The 22,160-nt window shown below is 39.2% G+C and overlaps 1 protein-coding gene across 1 annotated transcript in view; it reads right to left on the bottom strand.

Moving 5' to 3' along the window:
* Positions 1–22,160, bottom strand: part of LOC104210255 (midasin) — a 64,086-nt gene that overhangs the window by 4,923 nt on the left and 37,003 nt on the right. Inside the window, exons 37-70 of the mRNA XM_070172203.1 lie at positions 22,000–22,082; positions 21,664–21,915; positions 21,405–21,540; positions 21,244–21,329; positions 21,077–21,159; positions 20,364–20,502; positions 20,074–20,163; positions 19,676–19,802; positions 19,408–19,562; positions 18,342–18,452; positions 17,344–17,505; positions 17,022–17,201; positions 16,724–16,912; positions 16,474–16,575; positions 16,160–16,384; positions 15,919–16,038; positions 14,590–14,671; positions 14,369–14,499; positions 14,097–14,258; positions 13,815–13,890; positions 13,592–13,704; positions 4,341–4,420; positions 4,158–4,271; positions 3,933–4,001; positions 3,654–3,810; positions 2,927–3,087; positions 2,751–2,851; positions 2,416–2,648; positions 1,961–2,206; positions 1,385–1,603; positions 1,141–1,299; positions 748–972; positions 277–567; positions 48–194 (exon numbers count right to left, since the gene is read on the bottom strand). Of these exons, the coding sequence (XP_070028304.1) occupies positions 48–194; positions 277–567; positions 748–972; positions 1,141–1,299; positions 1,385–1,603; positions 1,961–2,206; positions 2,416–2,648; positions 2,751–2,851; positions 2,927–3,087; positions 3,654–3,810; positions 3,933–4,001; positions 4,158–4,271; positions 4,341–4,420; positions 13,592–13,704; positions 13,815–13,890; positions 14,097–14,258; positions 14,369–14,499; positions 14,590–14,671; positions 15,919–16,038; positions 16,160–16,384; positions 16,474–16,575; positions 16,724–16,912; positions 17,022–17,201; positions 17,344–17,505; positions 18,342–18,452; positions 19,408–19,562; positions 19,676–19,802; positions 20,074–20,163; positions 20,364–20,502; positions 21,077–21,159; positions 21,244–21,329; positions 21,405–21,540; positions 21,664–21,915; positions 22,000–22,082 (5,006 nt within the window). The remainder of the gene's footprint in view (positions 1–47; positions 195–276; positions 568–747; positions 973–1,140; positions 1,300–1,384; positions 1,604–1,960; positions 2,207–2,415; positions 2,649–2,750; positions 2,852–2,926; positions 3,088–3,653; positions 3,811–3,932; positions 4,002–4,157; positions 4,272–4,340; positions 4,421–13,591; positions 13,705–13,814; positions 13,891–14,096; positions 14,259–14,368; positions 14,500–14,589; positions 14,672–15,918; positions 16,039–16,159; positions 16,385–16,473; positions 16,576–16,723; positions 16,913–17,021; positions 17,202–17,343; positions 17,506–18,341; positions 18,453–19,407; positions 19,563–19,675; positions 19,803–20,073; positions 20,164–20,363; positions 20,503–21,076; positions 21,160–21,243; positions 21,330–21,404; positions 21,541–21,663; positions 21,916–21,999; positions 22,083–22,160) is intronic.

Here is a 22,160-nt window from a genome sequence, read left to right as displayed (position 1 = left end):
AAACAAACAGAAGCAGAACCAGTACGGAACAATCAGGCAAAACTTACCATTCTATGCATGATAAGAAAATCATGCAGAAGACCATCGCCAAAGGCAATGATCACATCCAACAATGAATACAGATTTTCTACGTGTGCCCTGACAACCGAATAGGAACTCGCATTTCCGGTGCTGTAATAGTTCAATAACTCTCCCTGAATAAAAATGAGAGAATCAGAATTGGAAGCTGGTATTCGTACCTGACATATAGAGTGAATAAGATCATATATTACTTACCCCAAGATGAATAGTCTTCACCATTTGATCACTAAGGTCTGATTGTAGATGCCTTGTTGCTGACTCAATGAGAATTTTCCATGCATTGATATTCTCTTCATCAGGAGGAACACGACCATTCGTCAAAGGCACAAGACCATTCAAAGTGTTCATGATAGCTCTATATGTATTCTCCAAGGTGTTATAAAATTCAGCTTGAAGTCCAGTGATATCTCCCGTATATTGGATGGAATCTTGGGCCCTATCTTCAAATGTGTTTCTTGCTTTAAATTGATTATGTATGAAGTTGGTCTGAAAGGTTAAAAGTTCCGGTCATTGAAAAACGTTGTGCAGCAAGTAATATATGTAACTTTAATCTAAATATCAACAGTAAACACTTAAGAATTATTTGATGACTTGTCAGCAAAATCAGTTTATGATTCTCCAACTGTTTAGAAGTTACTGTCAGTAAAGCATAGAGCATTGTGAGACCTTGTCAAATATCTCCTCAAAGTGCCCAAGCAGGATATCCTTAACAGCTGCTCCAGCTCCATCTCGCCTATGGAAAGCACGATAGTCAACCTCAAAATCTTTGACTAAATCAAAATTCTTATATACCAACTGCTCCATGTGCTTCGTGATGGCAATAGGATGCAATGCATTTTCTTCTGTTCTTCTAACACCATGAAAGCCAATAAGATGACCATCCAACAAGTCCTGCCATATATTCCCATAACTAGTTAGGCAACTGACATCTGTACAGCATGCCCGAGTGTATTAAGAACCAGAATAGGCAACTGACATCTGTACAGCATGCCCGAGTGTATTAAGAACCAGAATGGACAGAAATCTGTTTTACAAGGGACAAATAAAAGAGTCTGAAACCTTAGATTCCTTAACAACGGGCAAGTGTTTCTCAATGAAAAGGCGAATCTGCATTGTGCTGTCGTTAACGCTTGAACAAGTATTCAAATGGCTATCTTCAACAGTTTGTACAAACAAGCGCTCTTCATACAACATGCCATACAAATTATCAAAAAGTTGCTGCAAAATTAAAATTAAACTTTTAATTACCCATCAAAATGAGAAGAGAGAGGGAATTTAAACTCAGACAAACAAGTTAGCGTACTTTCTGTTGCCATAGACACTCATATATGCTGTACTGATTTTTGGCAAATGACTGATCACTTCTCACATTTGTGAAAGGGATATCACCAGTAGTTAAGGTTGCTAAAGGCAATAACAATTCTTTCAAACATTTGAGTCGCTGAGAAAAAGCATAAGCAACCACCCGCTGCTCTTGTTGAATGCTAGTGAGGTGGTCAATGTAAGATCCTGACTTATTAACCTGCATTACAAGATAGTGAGACTATAACCAAATATAAGGTACAAATGCTAAAACAAAAATAACTCAAAGCAAACAAATAACAAAACGAGCACGTAAATTATAAGAAGGGAATGTTTTGCATGGGGTTTGACATCATTAAATTCAACAACAGCTCAGTCCAAATTAGTTGTAATCAGCTTTAAGAATACGCTGCATCCATTACACACTATTTAGGTACTTCAGCTGTCAGGATTCATCATAGTTAGATATTTTGTGTATGTTGGCTTCAACCTATCACAACTCTCCTCCTTTATTCAACCAAGATAGTAGAATTGACATGAAAGTCTCATTTTTTGAGTAACATCTTAACTATGTTACCTGCTCAAGAGTAAAATCCTTATGGAAACTCAGGCAAATTTGCTGCAAAACATGCACTGAGTTTATGCTCTTAAAATAGTACAGGTTGGCTGTTTTCCATTTGGTTTCCAAACTCTCATCTAGTAAACTCTGCAGCTGTCTGCTACTAACTTCAGAATCTCTAGAGGCTGGTAGAACCAGGAGATGTTGAACATCATAAGATGGCTGGAGGAACCAGCACATTAATATATTGACTCTCCATTGCTCCTGTACACAACGAAAAGGATATCAGAACAAGATCTAGAAGAGATCAAAAGCTCGAAATGAAAATTTACAACAAAGAAGAATTTCAGTCGAAATGAAAACTTGGATGATCCTGTTCAAGTAAGGTCATGACAAAAAAAGACTTGGATGAAGAAATGACGGCGAATAAGGGCAGGAACATTTCGGAAGACCATGGACCAAATTATATTTACCTCCATAAACAAGGCTCTGTGCTTTGATAGACCACAGCTATCCAACAGCTTCAGAAGATCTGAGAATACTCTTCTCTTCCCCATTTTCTTGCTTGCATCCGCCCAAACATCTACGCAGTCAATAATAGTACTACATATTTTGTCAATTGTTTGCCTGAGTTGCTTCCACTCATCCATGTATAACAGGCATGAGGACTTGAAGCACTGACCATCCTTGATTACACCTGCAACCCCTGGATTTATTTTGAAGTATGCAACTTTCAGAATCTTCAACAAAAGGAAATAGGGAATGCTATGCCTGAACCAACACACTTAAGGAAAAGAAGAGAATAAACCTTCTATGATCCTAGACAGATCAGCATCTCTTGATACGTCGAGGTGCAAACCTTGTACGACATTCTCTACTTTCTTCCACCAATCAGAAAACCATGAAGGGCTGTTGTTGAAAAGAAGGAAGTTAATAAGACTCAAAGAAACTAATTAATAGACATCAATACGGAGTCATGACCACCTGTCCACTTCTGACTGCTTCTGATCGAGGACAATATTTAGAAGACCCCTGCTCCTTTCAAAAGAATCAACCAAGAGACTAGGATCATTAGTTTGAGGGTGTATCCCACTTTCTGTTGCTTCTTGGTTGATAAAAAGCATAACAGGTTGCTGAAGCAGGTCCTACATAAATAAAGCAAAATGCATGAGAAATATTTACATAAGATTAGTTATTTTAATTGGCAACCATACCGCAGGTAGTTGCTTATAATGTTGAGATAATTGGATTTGGCAATTGTATTCCATGTACACAAGCTCAAAAATAAAATTAAAAAAATTAAATACCAAAAAAAAAAAACGAAGTAGCAAGAAATTAGTTAGAAAGTTAAGTTTTGCTGCATAGCGGCGTAGCAGAAAAATTGACATCATAGTCTACCACAAAAGTAGATTGTAAAGTGCAAGATAGTGAAGTACAAAATCTGAGTAATGGGTGCTTAATTGAAATATACAAATAGAAAGTGGAAAAGAGAGGCAATAAGAACAGAACGGAACACCTGAGTTAAGTGTTAACTACTAAATTTTCATGACACAATAGGAAATCCTCAGGCAAAGCTATCTAAACTCAAGCCAGAAGGACACGCCTAACACAGGTTTGTTCTAGTCCCAATAGTGAAGCAACAAATGTAGAGACAACTCCCATATCAACAATTCAACTTTAAGATGAGTCAATAAAAAATAGTATGACTCACAGTGTATTTCTGCATGATCTTTCTGAGCTTCTGCCTGGTTCTCCTGGAGCTTTCTATGCTCAAGTAATCTTCAAGGCGCTCCCATCTGCATAGCTTAACAAGCTCATTGACCTCTTCCTCAATTTTCCTTCTTTTAGTTCCAATGTGCTCCAAAATCCTTGTCCAAGAGAAAGACAGAGGAAAAGTTAGAGAAACAAGAAATATCACTTTAACTAGACATGATAGAAAAGAGCTTTAAGTGTAATATCAACTTTCCTAATGCGGCAGTAGAGAACTCACATTGGCAAGAATTGAGCATAGAAACCAAAGGTATTGTAGAGGATTTTAATAGTTTCTTCCAGATGAAGGCTGCACAATGTTTACCCAATCAGCATTTTCAACTCTTCATATACAGAAAAGTACACAGCTTGTGCATGATAACAATGTTTCATCCTACCATATATCAGCTTGAAATTACAGAATCTAAGCACACTCAAATACATGGAAGAAAACAAATTTCTCTACCTCGAATAGGTTCCATTCCTTAAACCAGTACTAATATGCCCATGAAAAGCGAGCAGGAGCTGAAGGCGCTTCTTAAACTCACCGATGCTGGACATCTCAGTAAACTCCTTCAGGCTGAATGTTTGACAAGTATTAGCTAAGAAAAGGTAATGAATTTTGAGATAAAACTAAGAGAGTACATGCCTTCTAATTGTAGATAGGTTGTATTCATCAGTCTCACCACACTGCCCGCGTCGAAGGACTGAATATAGTGGGAACCACAACTGCAATTTGAGGGTTAAAATCAACATATTGTCCACGGAAAAAGTAATCCAACAATCTCAACTGCAAATACTGCAATTTGATAACACCCAGAAGACTCTGCAACTGTGGGAAGAATCAAGAAACGTAGATGCACAGATAAAGAGATCATAAGCCCACCAAAAGGTTTACTACAGATGAAGTTCACTTACCTACAAGCACCGTGATGTGCTCCGACCTAACGGTTAGGTTATATATACATATATTTATTTTTTTTGTTTGGCAGCCTACCAGCCTCGAACTCTTGACCTAGTGGCAAGAAAAGGACTCTCTCAACCACTATAAACAAGAATGGTCGGCAAACCTAACCGGTTAGGTTAAAATCAGATGTGCCACCAAACTTAAATAAGGAGGTCTTTCTGATAACTACTGACACTGCACAAGACATTCAAAAATAAAAGAGAACAAAGTGGATTCAATTTGCCTTCAAAGACTTAGGAGAAATAATTTCTTAATAGATACCAATACAGAAACTTCCGAAAGTCGAAATTCCCTCTTTGAGTTGGTGAGGTTGCTATAGGTCTATCCTTTAGCGACACTTTTTTCCTCTCTTTTGGACTGTTTTTGGTGTTATTGTTGAATGGCACTCAGCTTATTTCCTTCAAGTAATAAAAATTTAATTCAAAGATAATTTGTTTTTCTCTCACTGATTTCCAGTAAAACATGCAAGAATATTTGTTCATATGATTTACTAGTTTACTTTAGTTTGGTCTATATTGAAACGTTTACTTGTTCTGTATTGTCTTTATATCATCATCATCATCATCATCATCATCATCATTATTATTATTATTATTATTATTATTATTATTTGGCTTGTAAGTTCCTTTATCCAATTATTTGTATTAGTTTATTTTATTTCACAACTCTTAAGTTACGATTTTTTTTTCTTGTAAAAACAACTGTCTTTGTAATTAAGTAAATCAATTATCTTAATGATAAATTTAAATAGATTCCACAATTGTTTTATTGAAAAAATGAAAGAGCGTCGACTTAAAAATGTGACTTCATTTTGAGGTGGAGAATGAAAAGAAGAAAAAAAAGTAGCTATCTTGCTTGCTATGCCTAATGTTGATTTTATATCTACTATTGTCGTATTAATTTGAACCCGCTTATATAAAATTCTGGGTTCGCCACTGGTGATGATTATGTCTACTTGGCATAGAAATCCCTCCGAAAACCATTTCCTTCCACTTTTTTTTTTTTGTGAAAGAATTCTGATTATGTGATGGCACTCGACTTTTGCCACATAAAATTGTTAAAATTCCCAACTCCTAATTATCAAAGAATGCAGATCGCAATTTAAGATCAGTGTAAAAAACTAGTCTCGTGGTTGACACTTAACCCTTTTGGAGGGTGCAACTTACCGTCACATCTTTGACATGACCTAGCAGATAATGGTCATAGAGATTGAAATAAGTGACAAAGAATTTCATTCATTACTTAAATCATATGACTACAACATATGGGTTTTTATTGCATTGATTGTTACCTCATCCATCCAAGAAAATAGTTTTGGCTACTTTAATAATAGACCTAGAGCTGTCAAAATGGGCCACTCCAGCCAAGCCTCGCAGCCTTTTAAATTTGATGGGCTACGGCCGCCCGGCCCACATCTAAATGGGCCTTAAAATGGCCAGCCCAACCCAGCCCTAAGAGGGTCGCGGGCTAGGGCGGGCCGGCCCTTCAATATTTTTAGAAAATAATTTTCTTCAAATTTTTAAATATTTCTTCGTCACATAGTCTCTTAATCATATGAACGAGGTTTGTTTGTTTAGAGTATACAAGAATCTTGATATTTGACAAGGAATCTCATAATTGAAAATGCAAATTCTCTATATCTCTAGCTTTTCTCTTTTAACGTTACATGAATATTTTTTTAACACTTTTCTTTCACTTTCCTCAAGTTCAGGGATTGCTTCAATAAGTTTATATGTTGAGGTTTTTTAATTTAGGTTTAACATCATTTGCTAATTTCATCATTATAGTCCATAAAGTTTTTAAAATTCATGAAATTTGCTAGTGTTGTCAATTTCCTTTGGATATTAAAACTTGACCTTTTTCTATACTGAAGAACAATTTAATTATTAATAATATAGTTTTTTTTGATAAGGTAAATTGTATTAATCCAATAGAAAGGGAAAATTCCCTTTTAACAGAGTTAAACAGAAAAGTAGAGAATTTACATCAGAACATGATTCTCTACAAAAGACGCCCAAAGATCCACACAAGTGGGGGCTACATGAGTACACCAATAAGCAAACAAAGATAAAAGACTATTACTGATATTTGAAAAAGGTGATTCAATTCCTTCAAAAACTCTCCTTTTTTCGCTCCCTCCAAACTATCCACATGAGAGCTAGCGGTGCAACTTCCACGCCTTTTGGTTTCTTCACCTGCGTAGACCTGCCCAGCTCTGTAGCATTTCCTTAACAGTGCTTGGCATCACCCTTTGGACACCAAAAAGATTTAATATAACCTTCCACAAGGCCGAGGAGACATGGCAGTGCAACAAAAGATGATCCACTTCTTCCCCTGCGCTTTTGCACATGTAGCACCAACTCACAAGTGTAATTCCTCGCTTGCGTAGATTTTCTGCTGTCAAGATCACACCCCTCGCTGCTAACCATGCAAAAAAACACACCTTCGTGGGCGCTTTAGGGATCCATATTGATGAGTAAGGAAAAGTGGCCTCCCCCTCACGAGTAAACTCTGGTAGAAGGACTTGACGGTGAACAAACCATCGGCACGCAACCCCCATCTCCAAGAATCACTAGATTGGTGGTGCGTGCCTTGCCCGTATAGTAGTGCCAACAGGTCTTGGAGTTCCTCGATCTCTCAATCTTGCATGTTCCTTCTAAAAGATAGGTCCCACACTACCACCCCTTCATGCTCCTTGCAAATCTGTTGAACTGACATTTCCTTCTGGTTTGAGACACTGAAGACGTTAGGGAAAGAGGCCCTTAGAGTATTTTCTCCGCACCACCTTTGATTCCAAAAGCTTATTTTCCTTCCATCACACATCCTGTAAGTTATGTTTGCATTAAATGCTTCCCAATTCTTCATAATGCTCCTCCACATGCCGCATCCGAAAGGCACTGTGATTGCCTTGGTCCTCCAACCCCCTACTGTGGAATCGTACTTTTCTACTACTACCTCTCTCCATAGAGCGTTTTCTTCTACCCCGAATCTCCACATCCACTTTCCTAGCAATGCTCTGTTAAATATCCTGAGGTTTTTTACTTCAAGTCCACCCCACTTCTTTGGGGTGGTTACTGTCTCCCAATTCACTAGATGAAACTTTCTAGTGCCATCTGCCGCGTCCCAGAGAAAGTTCCTTTGTAGTCGCTCCAGTTTTTCTATGATGTTCGCAGGGGTTTGCAACAACGACAAGTAGTAGGTGGGGATACTCGATAAAGTGCTCTTAATGAGCACTTCCTTACCTCCCTTTGACAAGTACCTTTTCTGCCAGCCTGCTAATCGTTTCTCCACTCTTTCGATCCCTGGATTCCAAACTGCAGTATCTTTGTACGATGATCCTAAGGGAAGTCCCAGGTAAGCAGTGGGAAGGGAGCCCACCTTGCAACTGAGAACATAGGACAGAGCATCGATGTTAGCAACCTGACCCACCAGGAAAATCTCGCACTTGCCAAGGTTGATTTTGAGTCCCGATACAATCTGGAACCACTGTAGTATCTGCTTCAAGTTTGTCATTTGATCCATATTGGCATCACAAAAAACCAGAGTGTCGTCGGCAAATAGCAAATGAGAAACTCTTCGGTCGGTGATAGCTCCAATTGGAGCTGAAAATCCTGTCAAAAAACCACCTGCCGCCGCACGATCCATCATTCTGCTTAGAGCATCCATCACAAGAATGAATAACATTGGGGATAGGGGATCGCCTTGTTTGAGTCCCCTGGAGTTGCCAAAGAAACCGCACGGGCTACCATATACCAGGACTGAGAATTTGACTGAAGAAATGCAGAACTTGATTCATCCCCTCCATCTTGCCCCAAAACTCATCCGCATCATGATGAAATCCAGAAAATCCCAATTCACATGGTCAAATGCCTTCTCAAGGTCCAGTTTGCACAGTAATCCAGGTTCTCTATTTTTCCTTCTGGAGTCCACAAGTTCATTCGCCACCAACGCGGCATCCAGGATCTGCCTACCTTCCACAAACGCGTTCTGGGATGACGAGACAGTCACATCAAGGACCTTCTTTAGTCTGTTGGATAGCACTTTAGATATAATCTTGTAAATGCTTCCTACAAGACTAATAGGCCTGTAATATCTGATAGAGGATGAGCCTTCTTTTTTAGGCACAATGGTAATAAAAGAAGCGTTGATACTTCGCTCGAAAATACCATTCTCGTGGAAGTATTCAAGGGTTTCCAACAACTCCCCTTTAATGGTATCCCAACATATCTGGAAGAAAGCCATCGAGAAACCATCAGGCCCGGGTGCCTTATCACCAGCACAACTTGATACCGCATTGTGAATCTCCTCCTCATCGAAACCCCTCTCTAGCCATTCACTATCTCCCTCTCCTATGTGGCTGAAATCTAGCCCGCCCAGAGTAGGCCTCCAGCTTTCTTCTTCTTTGTACAAATTCTCATAAAACCCCAGTATCGCCTCTTTTACCTCCTCATCTCCCTCAACCCTCACCCCATCCACATTTAAAGAATTAATGTAGTTTCTCCTTCGATTTGAGACCGCAACCCTATGGAAAAACTTAGTGTTTGAATCCCCCTCCTTTAACCAGAGTGCCCTCGATTTTTGCCGCCAACAAGTCTCCTGAGCTAATGCTAAATCGACTATTTCACTCTTGACCTCCCCCAATCTCACTTTCTCGGCAACTTCTAACACCCTCGCCCCTTCCCCTCTCTCTAATTCCCCCAATTCATGCATGAGCTCACTCATTCTAACTTCTACCCTCCCAAAGACCTCCTTATTCCACCTAATGATGTCTTTCTTGAGCAGCTTTAGTTTCTTTGAAAAACGAAATGAAGGTGTTCCTGTTACGTTGTAGCTTGTACACCATTCTCTCACTTTGTCACAAAAACCTGGCACTTTCAACCACATGTTTTCGAACCGGAAAGGAGCACGCACCCCTCTCCCTCTGCAACCGTCTTGCATAATTGGCATATGATCCGAAGTCAGCCTTGGTAAAAGAAATTGAAGTGCATGTGGGACCAGCTCGTCCCAGGATGTCGAAATCAGAAATCTATCAAGTCTAGACCTTGAATTTGACTCCTCTGCTCTGGCCCAAGTGAATCTTTCCCCTGACAGAGGAAGATCAATGAGAAAGTGATCATTAATAAAGTCAGGAAACTCCTTCATGGCCCTCGATATCAGATTACATCCTAATCTCTCCTCCGGAAATCTAATAGTGTTGAAATCTCCCCTAGGACCCAAGGAATGTCCCATTCCCCCATAACAATCGCCAATTCCTCCCAGAAAGGCGCCTTGGTCCCTTCTCCCACCGGACCGTACACTCCCTCAAACCCCCACTCCACTCCACTCGCCCTATCTTTAACTAGGACTGCTATGGGAAAAAAACCCTTCTTAACCTCCTTTACTTCCAAACTTCTATCATCCCACCTAAGAATAATACCCCCTGCACTTCCCACTGTTGGGACCCAATCATATTTTACCCAACTGCCTCCCCAGACACTACTCACAATCGCATCCGACAGAACTTCCATTTTCGTCTCCTAGAAACAAACTAGATTGGCACCCCACACTCTAACTCCCACTTTGAGGATCGCCCTTTTGATTGGGTCATTCATCCCCCTCACATTCCATGAAATGATCTTAACTTCCATAAGAAACGATGTCCCCCTTTCTCTCGGCCCCCCTCGCGAACTCCCTTCCTCTCTGTCGCTCACCCGGCCCCTTCTCTGGTACACCACTACATCCCCTAAATTTTGTTGCCTGACCCCTTGACCCGACTCCCTCCCTTTACCATGAAAGAAAGACTGTTGCTCAATCTCCCTCAACAGTTCTAGTATCTTATCCTCCTTTCCTTTAAAAGAAACACCCAAAAATTTTCCAAAGTTTAAAAGTTTTTCCTCCATCCAGAACGACAAGCCCTCTCCACTTCGTGACGAAAGTGGACATGCATCTTCGATAAGTACCCCTTCCTTGCTCCCATCCGAGGAATACAAAACCATAGCATTGATGCTAGAATATTCCTTAGGTGACGGAAGAGTTTCATTAGTGCTATGAGAGCCATCAATCTCTGAAATTGACACCCCTCTGCTACAAGACTTTTCCTCAATGTCGACATGATGATGCGAAGGAAAGGAGCATTGAATATTTGGTGCCTCATTAGCTTTAATAGCGTCTGCGGTACTATCAACAGATGTGGCATTCACAACAAGATTTTCCAGATGATTCAGGAGGTTGCATTGATGTCGCAGCACTACTTAGTACAGAAGTAGATGTAGGGGTGGTGATGCTGGGCCTAGTAGTGGCTGCCGGCCGAGGAGTAGCACCATTTTCTTTAGCCAGTTCTGTCCCTGATGCATCGAACTTCGCTGTAGGGCGTATGATACTAGAGCTTGGTGGTGAAATGCCACTGTGAGAACCAACATTGGCAGCAGAAGAAGGAACAGTTGTTCCCATATTCTTAGGCGCTTTATCAGGGGCAACATAAGATGATCTAGGCCCCTGAGGATCGATTCTGATAGAATTGGGAAAAGTTGCAGGGCCCATTTATGAAGGCCCTTGCATATGCCTGTTGGATAGTCACCCGACCCTATGTTGCTTAGGGAAGGACCGGCCCGCTCTGCCATTCCAGCCGTCGTGTCTGATCCACGGACGTTCCCGTCTATTACTCCTGTTAGAATTCTGTCTTCTTCTCCCAAATTCAAACCCCCCATTTGTTCGCGATCTCAGTTCTGGTTCTGTCGTTGCCCAATGATCTGTTGAGCTTCCCCTCCCTTCAGAGATTGATTTCCCCTCCCCTCCTTTCTATTTGGCCTTCCCTTTTCTTCCGCCACTAGCACAGGCATAAAGATAGGGCGAAATTCAGGACTCAACCAAATCCTATAGCTCAAGTAGTCATCTTCCACCACAATGGATAAATGGATTCGCCCCCCATTTCTAACCACAATCCGCACTCGTGATAGGTCGTGTAGGCTACAAATGATATCAATGAAGCCCCCACAAATTTCCCCAATCTTCTTGAATAGATCAAGGCACCAGAGATGCACCGGGAGACCCACCATGTTGACCACCAATGTTTTGCTGGCGAAGCGAGGATCAAGACACTCATCGTGCTCCACCCATCTGTCTAGCTTTAAGAAGTTCCCATCGAACCATCTGTTTCCTCTGATAAGAATTTATGTAGCTTGAGACTCATTGATGAAACGGAAGAGGTATTGTGTGTCCCCTAGTTGCGATATTTTCAGCCCATCCTTGACATTCGAAGCCTCTGCTGCCCAGTTTCTAACAGCCTCTGGAGAACCAACCCATTTGGAGAAAGACCCGATTAGACAGGAATTCAAGAAGCCCTTGCGCTTGAGAGTGTGGTCCTGAGACAGCGAGAAGTGTGGCTCCTGCCCCACATCGAGCTTTCGGTGACATCTACCCTCTAATTCTAGGGCTGGCCAGGAGGCAGCTTTAATGAATGACATATTTTCCAATTTTCTAGATTCTAGAGAGAAATAGGAGTTGCTCTCCGTGTAGTCCATTGTATCTAGTTGCCCCAAGGCCTTACAAGAAGGCTGGATGAAGAAAGCTTACTGAGAACTAGCCGGGAACAAACCTCCCAGTCTGCTGAAAATGTTAAGAGTGGTCGGAATAGCCTTGCAAACAGTCTGTCTGAAGAGAGGAAGGTGAATTCTGTCCAGGATTAGCCTCACGCGCCGGTCCGTCGCCGGTAAAAGGGGAAAGTGGTCGGAATTTGGATGTTTGTAGGTGGGAGTGCTCGGAATAGCCTTGCGAAAAGGCAGCCTGAAGAGAGAAAATTGAGATTTGGCCTGAGTTAGCCTCACGCGCTGGTGCGTGGTGGAAAGGTCGCCGGAGCTCAGCCGCGTGTGGGTGGCCGTACGCCGGAACTTATTTCAGGGGTTGAGTCACGTCGCTGGTGGCTATCGGATTGTGGTGGTGAAATATTAGGAATCATGATTCTCAAGTGCCTCGAGGAGTGTGCCTGAGAGCATAGTGAAAAATGTAATGCTCCTTTGTGCGTTTATCTTCTAGGCCATTAAGCACATTAATAATATATTAAAGTAACCAAACTAATCATTGGACACTTAAAGTAATATTTTCTTTTGAAAAAAAACTATTATTGGCCACTTAAAATTTTCCTAGTTCGTTGTTAATTAAACAAAAGAAAAATTAATCTTGTCATACTACATGCATATCAAACATCTAAATTCTAGTTGATATGGAAGGGTAAATGAGAAATCTAAGGTTGCGGAATGGGGATTATAGTTAATACTTTTTTTAAATATTAAACATTTAAATATAAATTTAATTAATTAATGGCCAATGGGCCGGCCTAGGCCAGCCTCGGTCAAGCCTCAAGGTCGCTGACTTGGTCCGGGCTTATAAGCCTTAGTTTTAATAGGTTAAGAAAATCCCAACCCAACCCTATCCAAGTAGCAGGCTGGGTTGGGTTGGCCTCACGGGCCAAGCCCATTTTGACGGCTCTAATTTAGACCTTATGGTAGAATTCAAATTCAGGAGAGTGTCCACAGCATTTCACTACCTATAAGTCCATGCAAATTCTACCATTAGATTTATTTTGATCAGAAGCTCATACTGAAGTTTGGATACAAACCGTGAAGGTGAATTGTTTTGGTTATATGCATTGTTAGTCTGGCAGACCCGAGTTAAAAACAATACACTGTGGACATCATCAGGCTTCATGATTGCCTTCAAGATTTTTTCAACTTGAAAGGGTAACATAATTGTCACTGGACTCACAGAGCACAGCATTATTATGACTTTCTCTGCATAGTTGTGACAACAAGCTTTTGGTCTGCTAGCAACATTTCATACCAGCAGTTCAAGTGCTCTGAAGTCTTTCAGAAAGAGAGCCACAAGAAAGAGCAGAGATCATGCATGCAGGGAGGCGGGTTGAGCTAACAAGCAAGCAAGAAATTGACAAATAAGTTTACCTTTCCGGCGTTCTTCTCAAACTGATCTTCAACTTCATCAAGCAGAGCAGGCCAAGATTCGAACTCCAACTTATACCACGAGGACACCAGAGCAAATATGGGGTCCAAATGATCTACGGGAGCAAACATTTTTCAATAGGCAGAAAAGATTACAGTGAGGGATAAAGCTAATGTAAGATTTAACGTTATCAGATGGTCATCCAGAAAAAGTTCTGTAAATTACCAGATAATGGAAATTTTGCTACAGTTTCCTGTAACATCCGAACTTTGCTAAGAAGAAACTCAATGCTGGAGAGCGCCTACAAAGAAAAGGAAAGAAGCCATCATGAGAACACAAGTAAAAGATAAACATCATGACACCACCACCTCACAATCCCCCAAAAAGAAAAGAGAATGACAGAGGAGACGGCAGAGAGTGAGAGAAAATGAAAATATCAATTTTTTCCTCCACCTTAATATGAAAAACCATTCTCCACAACTAAAAAATGATAGTACGATACACTACCTTAGCTAATGGGGTGCTAAGAGGCATAGCCAAGATCATTTCAATTATATCCAAGATTCTCTGAAGAGCATATTCATCGCGTTCTTTCAAAAGTAGAGTAATTCGCTGTTTAAGAGATGCTAATGGATCCACCATTTTAGCCAACATAGAGAAATTTGGTTCCTGATACATCATTCAGAAGAAATTTATTGAAATGAATGTCTTGATAAGGCATAACAAAAGAGAAAGAAGCAGAAGCAATTTTAAGAAAGTATGATATTAACAATCAAAACCTTGTAAAAATTGTATGCTAGGGCTGACTTATTTGGTGAACAAAACTTTGTTTCATGCTCTAAGCATAGGCGAAGTAAGTGTTCCGGCGCAATCTTTGCGTCCAAACAGGAAGATGATAAACCTTCTATTTCTGCAAGCATACGGCACAGAGCTCAGGCAATTTTCCCATAGTAACAACGAAAATCAAAGCATACAGAATAATTGTTGCCCGGGTCTTTACCTCTAATCATTTTTGTTCCCAGCGAGTAAGAGTCAGTAAAGGAAGACAATCTGCTCGCATCAGATACATGGAAACATCCAGGCTGAATTCAAGCACCATGATCAGTATTTAAACACAAATATATATATATATATATCAGAGCGAGAAAGAGAGAGAACGTATGTTATGCTACCAACAACTCATCCTGAGTATATAATGTATATGGAGAAACAAAAACAAAGAATGGCATTTTACAAACACAAGTGTGTCCACTTCTAAGGGTGTTCATTACTAAAGAACTTTTACATCTGAGACAGAAATATCCAAATAATTAATGTCATGCCCCATAAGGAAGTTCAGAGACTAAAACTTAGCACATAGCGAGTTAGGCTGAAATAAGATAAACAGGAAGGAACAGGTATTCATTAAACTTCATCTAGCTTAATAATTCAGGTCTATGGGAAAGGAAACATGAGCCCTATCTATTGCAAATGTTTTGGACAACTGAAACAAACAATCTAATTTTTTTCACATAGGAAAAGCTTAATGTCGGTACATAGAGAATAGGTATAAGACATAAGATTAACTCCTTGCATGAACATTCGCTCCACGCATGACATAAAGTGAATTCTGTACCACATTGGCAATTTATCAACCAGCTATACATCTGAGAGTTTGATAGCTTTCATACAAATGTAACATTGAAATGTTAGCAGATAAATAGTATCATCTTGGATTCATAAAATAATTCCTCGCACTGAGAGAGATACGAACCATATATTATGTTCATCATACAAGCACAGTACACTTATCGACTACCCCCTAGTTAAACCATACCTCCACTGTACCTCCGAATAGCTATATAACATACCATAAAAGAAAGTGGGAAACAATTATATGATATTGATGTGCAGGTTCCCATCTCAAATAGAGCTCATGCATTCAAAATTGATATTAAGACTAATATGTAGGAGTACCAATAAATCAAAAGGCACTAATTATCACAGACAGGTAAGTTGACTACATGCCTGAAGAAAGATACCTCATCAAGGAATCAGAACCTAACATGTCTCAGAAAATGAAATGATTCCACCTCCACATAAAAATACACCTAATGAATTCTAGCTCCTTAGCAAAATAATATATTTTTTCTTTCCTTCGAAAATGGTAGCGCCACCTAAAAAGGCAGTCTTTAGCACCCGTGGTGGATGGCTTAGAATTTAATTTCTAAATGCCACAGAAGTGGTAGCAAACTAATATTTAAATGTTCTAAACACTAACTTTGTCCAGCTTAAATCTTCCCTCTAATACATACAAAGAAGATCCATACAGGTAGCATTGCATACTTACAGATTGATATATATCAGTTGAGCCGAATAACTCATTGTGAACACGGATCATATCATTCAAACTGGACTCTTCTACATAGTTCCAATCGTCCATGACCGCTTCTGATTCTTCGGCAGCATTCTGCCATATGGATAGAGATACATTAGACTGATAACCAAAAGGAAAGAGATACACAAAGGCAACGACCCCATGACTAGATGCTTAAAAGAAAGAAAACAGCTACAAAACAGAGTATGCTTACTTTCTCTGAAGATTCTTGACTAGAGTGGAACTCTTTCCATTCTAAGAAACTTTCATTTGAAGCTGAACTACCAAGAGATGATATGTCAATCTCAAGGATATTATCTATCTTGAATGCACGCAGTTTGAACCTAAATTGTTGAGTTTTATTCTCTTCGGTTGTTCTGACTTGAAGTTTCATTTGCATCCAGTTGCTTGCTAACTCATCAAATATCATATCCGTTAGCTGAAAAGAATATAAAATTTTCTTCATATTAATGTGGGGTAAATAATAAACGGTGCATACATCCAACAATCAGCAACAAGCGTTCTCACCTTAAAGGACTGTTTATCCATGAAGTGGGCATCCACAACAGAATGCAACACGCGAACCAGAACAGTCTGATGCATTGCAGTTCTCAGTTGCAAGGACGACATCTGTCAAAATTGAACACCAGTGTGAAACTCAATGAGCAAAGAATGAGAATCCGAAAGAGGAAGGCATTACAATATTATGCCTATTGTTAAGACACACTTGAGGATTTCTTACACTACTCAATCATAAGAATAAAAAAGAGTCGCAAACCTTGCTATCAATACTGACTTTCCGTTGATAATTGACCAGATTATCCAGCATATCTAAATCCATGGCTGAGATGTTTGTTGGAAGTTCAATATCATAGCGCAAAAGCTCAGTGCACTTATTGTCAGCATTGAAAGAAACAGCTTTTGCAGCACATCCTCTTGGGAATCTCACGAAGGCATAAACAGAAGCCTTTCCACCATTGCAGAAAAAGTAAAAAACATATATATGAAAATGAAGGTCAACGAAAACGATTGAAGACAATTATCAAAAATAAATAAAAAGAAATGAAAGACAATACCAGAACAGACTCCATATCAAACTTTCCTAGTTCCTCCAGATACTTTTCACTTAAGGCACCAGAAAGAACCAGAGACAATCCCAATTTCATTTCATATATAGCTGTCTGGACTGGCTGAACTACATCCAAGTATGCAGAATATTCATTTGATAACCTCTTTATGATGTCTGTAGCCATCTCCTGCGATATGAATTTAATGTATGACATTGTACTTATAAATTGCTTTTCCAACTCAGCCTCATCCTAGGATTCATTATGTAGGAAACATACCGAAAGAAATAGAGAACAACAGACAATTATCCACATGAGGAGCAAGCATTACCTGCCAGTTGCGTATTTCGCCAGACATCTCTTCCACGCTTAAGTTTTTAAAATTCTGTGTCCAACCAACAGTAGTCATAACTATTTTGACAACCGTATTAAAGAAGTCGTCGCAACCTGCCTTCATTTCCTTGAATTTCTCAGGTTCAGAGCGGAAAACAATCTGATAGAAGACACACCAAATTCATCAGTCATGAATAAATCAAGAAAATCATATTTCCAAGAAATGATAAAGATTAATTAGAACTACTTGCTCATAATAAACTTCAGAACAACCAACAGAAAAAGAATAAATGTATAACTCTATATGAGTGCCCCGCATTGGCTGAGGGAATGCCCTTTGTGACTTTATATGGTCTTGGAAAATTCTTACCTCAAGGAGCAAGCTTTTCTTTTTTGGAGCTAGCTTTTAATATTGAAAAAAAGGCAAAAGGTCCATTTTTTAACTGGTACCAAAGCCAAACCCATCTTTGTGCTTGGTTTACCTAATGTTGGATCCCTATCTTATGTTGTCCATGCTTCAGAAGTCTATATCTGGGCGTGAGGGGGTTTGAGAATATCCTACATTGATTTCAAATTTTCAAGAACGGGTTGACAGAGTTACCTGGTAATTGATGCTGGTGGGAGGTAGCAAGTATCCCGTGGAATTAGTCGAGGTGCGAGCAAGTTAGCCCGGACACCCCGGTTATTAAGAAAAAAGATTTTGGAGCTACAGCACATTGCTAACTTTTACGACCACTGAATGCAGTCCCAGTCACCAAACAGTGTAAATTAAGGAACAAGGACAAGGAATAGGCAGGGACAGGTTACTCATTTTACCCCTTTTTCTCCTTTATCTGTTGCCAAATACTTAATTTATTATAGACAGAAGATATAGAAAGTTGTAAGTTGATAAGCACTTCACATAACAAATGTTCACAGATTTACAACAACTATAAAGCGGAGAATAAATCCACAACCAATCTAAGAACGAAAGAAACAATTAAGGGAGTCCCTGACCTTTCTTTGCAGTTTCTTTTGCTCAGCATGGAGATCTTCCAACATAGATCTATCTCTATCTTGTTCCCTCAACTGAAAAGATCCAGCCAAATGGACACAATCACTGCGTACCTGGAATGTGGAAACAATAAAATATAGACAGTGAATTCAGGCATACAACAGGCGTACTATTTTTAGAATGTATTGCACCCATATAATTTCCCCGCTTCAATTCCTAAGCCAGAAAGACACCTCAACACTCTTTCAGATGACAGTTTAGCAATTTCATTATCAATCCTTTTAGTCCTCTACTGTTCCACTGTACCAACTCCATTACTACATTTTGCAAAACCTAGTTGAGTGTTGGCCACGAAATGGTTTTTGCACCCTTTGAAAACTAAGTTCAAAAGTTGGTTTTTGGTAAAATAAAATATTTTACTTCCTTACCCCCCCCCCCCCAAAAAACCAAAAAAAAAGGTGCAACGTGAACCAAACTGGTTAAAGTTAACATAATGCATTAAAGGGGAAAGGTGGTGTTTTTAACTCTTTATTCTCATTCAATGTGTTGTTGTTGAGGCTCCTGAAAACTGTGTTTACACTGCTCCAAAAATCCTAGTTTAGGTTTATAGATAATTGGGAGGTCGAGTATGTAACCAATCAAATATAATGGAAAGTTGATTCAGTTAGGGGGATGATGTGGTTGTTTCAAACATATAGTAATTTGCATTCGAGTCCCAGGCTGCTTATATCAATTAAGAGTGCAACAACATACCCATCTCCTCTAAACATGTTAACTGTCTAGGAAGTCGAGTATGTATGCATCTAGATTTATCATTCTACCTGTATGCTTGTTTAACTCTCCAGTGCATCTTGTGAAAACTCTAGCAAATAGAAAACTAATTTCAATGGATGTCACGCATATCAAAGCATCTGATTATCCTACACTCATCCTCTATTCCTTTATCATATTGTTAAACAAGCATACAGGAAGAATGATAAATTAGGGTAGAGTACATGCAGACAGCTCCAGAACAGACAAATAAGGATGGATCCTTGAGCTTCAAGCTGAAGAGAAGATATCCCTTACCTGAGTTTCAAGCTGAAGAGAGGATATCTTTTCCATCACTCTTGAGTACTTTAAGCAGTATTTTGCAGTTGGATCCAGATCAGTGCAGCAAATCAGAAGCTGGTAGCGGAGGGCCCCAATCAGCAACCATACACATCCTATCCTATTCATGAAGCCTGCAAGAGAAACAGGGGAAAACAAAAATAAGAATAAAGACCCAAAACAAAAACAGAAGACATGACTAATAAGTGAATGAAACTGTCGGACAAGACAAATATAACGCACTCACCCTCAGATGAGCATGGGAGATACAATCCTCGAAACAGAGGCTCAATAAACGATTTCATCTTATCAGACGAAATCATCTGGTGATTTGATGATGCAAGAAGTGAAAGCATGACCTGAACATCCTCTTGCTATGACATGGAAAGGAAAAGTGGTTATGAACATACTAAGGGTTTAAAATTAAAATAAATAAGTATCCCAGATTTCAAGGTTCAATTGGAAACCAATTTTCCGAGTTTAGTTACAAGAACTTTATTTCAAACACCAAGATAAATGACCTTTAGTTTCTTATCTCATAGGATAGCAGCTATGGAAGAAAAATATGACATGGGTCAAATAACATATTCTAAAATTATCCTGCCTGTCCATATACATTTAACGGGTCAAAAGGAAAAGAACTACCGAGATGGTCTTCTGTGTCGCAAAATGAAAGAAAGCCTTGATTCTAGCAAACTTCTCAGCTTCGAAAGACTTCCTGTGTGCAAATATCATCTGAAAGAACAAGCAGCAGGAAGTATACACTATAAATTTTCATTTCACCATGAATTTGAAGAAGAGTAAAGCAGCAGGAAGTATACACTATAAATTTTCATTTCACCATGAATTTGAAGAAGAGTACACATTAAAACTAAAGGAGACCATTTTCTGATAAAGAAAATAATTAATTTAAACAAAACTAAAGGAGACCATACCTGCTGGAAGAGGGACCGAGCAGTTGATAATAGAAAATTCTTTGTATCTACTTCTAGAGAACCTTGCCAAAGATAACGCGAAGCAGCTTTCATTTTAAGGCTATGCATCGGGTAATCCCTGATAGCAAATGTACCATACCTGCGCTTGATAAAAAGTTTTGAAATAAGAAGAAAAAAAGAAGATTCAACTTTGAAGGAAAAAGAAACAGCGGTGAAGTCTTTCAAATAAAAGGTATTCTGTTTTCAACTATATAAGACACTTTTTTTTAGTTTGTTCGGAAAAAAATGAAACCTTTCTATATCAGGAAACTTTTAAAATTTGAACTTTCCATTCTATTATAAACGAGATGCTTTTATGACGACGAAATGTCATGCATGTTTAAGACTATAAGTTATAAGGGTACTTTTTGTATGTGCCTAAAGTCTTTTTATTTCTTAACCTAAATGGCTCATCAAACACACGAACTAAAATAGAAAACAATCTCCCGAATGTATAAGATATGATTAAATAATGTATCACCAACTTCACCTAGGACAAGCATGTTAAATATGTAAACTGAGACTTCTCGCTTCTCACTCTCTCTCCCTTTATATCTTTATCTCTCATGTGTATTAAGTTCAGCACTTAGTTGGCAACTGGTATAAAAATGTGGCCCATCCAAGCCAAATTGCTGCCTCTACAACTATTTAAAACTAAACAATATTTAACTTACAGGATTTTGTGAATTGCTGCCATTTTTGAAGGCTTAAACAGCTCATCAGGTAGGATATCATCACATCCATGCCATGAGAGGTTCTGCAGCAGCGGAACAACATAAATAGAGATGTCATACTGGAAGATGCAAAACTATTTGCAGTAAATAGCCATCATATGGTTTACCTCAGCACCAGTTGGTGACAACATCCACAAAGATGAATGCCATATATACCACAGCTCAAGAACAAAACTGGATATCTGTTCACTCACTGTTTGAAACAGATAAAAGGAATTATTTAGATATCATAACAATGTAATGGCCAATTTATAAAGATTTTACCGACCTCTATAGATAGATTCCCAAGCATCTATGGTCCACAAAATTTTTTGGTGAGGTGAAAAGTCAGATGAAGGCCTTGATGAGAAGTTTAAAGAAAAGGTCATTGCGGACTCAATAAGGCCAGCCAAGGCAGTTAAACCCTGTTTCAGTGGACAAGAAATACGATATTAAGGGTGCATCACATGAATGTATCTCGGGGTAGTTAGAGGAGCAGCAATGAAAAATTGTACTTGATATAGTTAAGAAAGAAAAGAAAATCTTACTTGGTATTGTTCCTCCTCATCAGCTAAAGCAATTGTCGAAAGTTGCTGAAGTAGCCTTGTATCATGGAAGAAACTAGCGTTGTCAACTATGGGTAGAGTCTCTAGCCAACAACCAAAGCTAGACCTTTCACACAACATGTCGGGTAAAAAGACACAACAAGCAGGTAAAATGGAGGTCCTTGGGGCTTGCTTAATGTTCCTCAAATTCTCTTCCAACTTCTCTTTCTCAAAATCAAACCTTCTTGAAAGCATCTACATAGGAAATGAATACACCTATCATAACACCAAATAATCCACATGATGAACATGAAGACAGGAATTGTAAGAAAAGCACACCTGGTACATCTCCTCCAACTGCTCAACAGGTCTGACACCATTTTCATCAACTTTTGCCATGATATAAGATGACATAGAGACACCTTACCAAGAATCATATTTAGTCAGATAAAGATCCAGCACAAGTAAAACATACTATCACCAACAGTACAGTGTATTAT

This window comes from Nicotiana sylvestris, chromosome 4 (genome assembly GCF_000393655.2).
Source record: "Nicotiana sylvestris chromosome 4, ASM39365v2, whole genome shotgun sequence".
NCBI classification, from domain to species: domain Eukaryota; kingdom Viridiplantae; phylum Streptophyta; class Magnoliopsida; order Solanales; family Solanaceae; genus Nicotiana; species Nicotiana sylvestris.
This window is presented reverse-complemented; position numbering and strand designations above follow the sequence as displayed.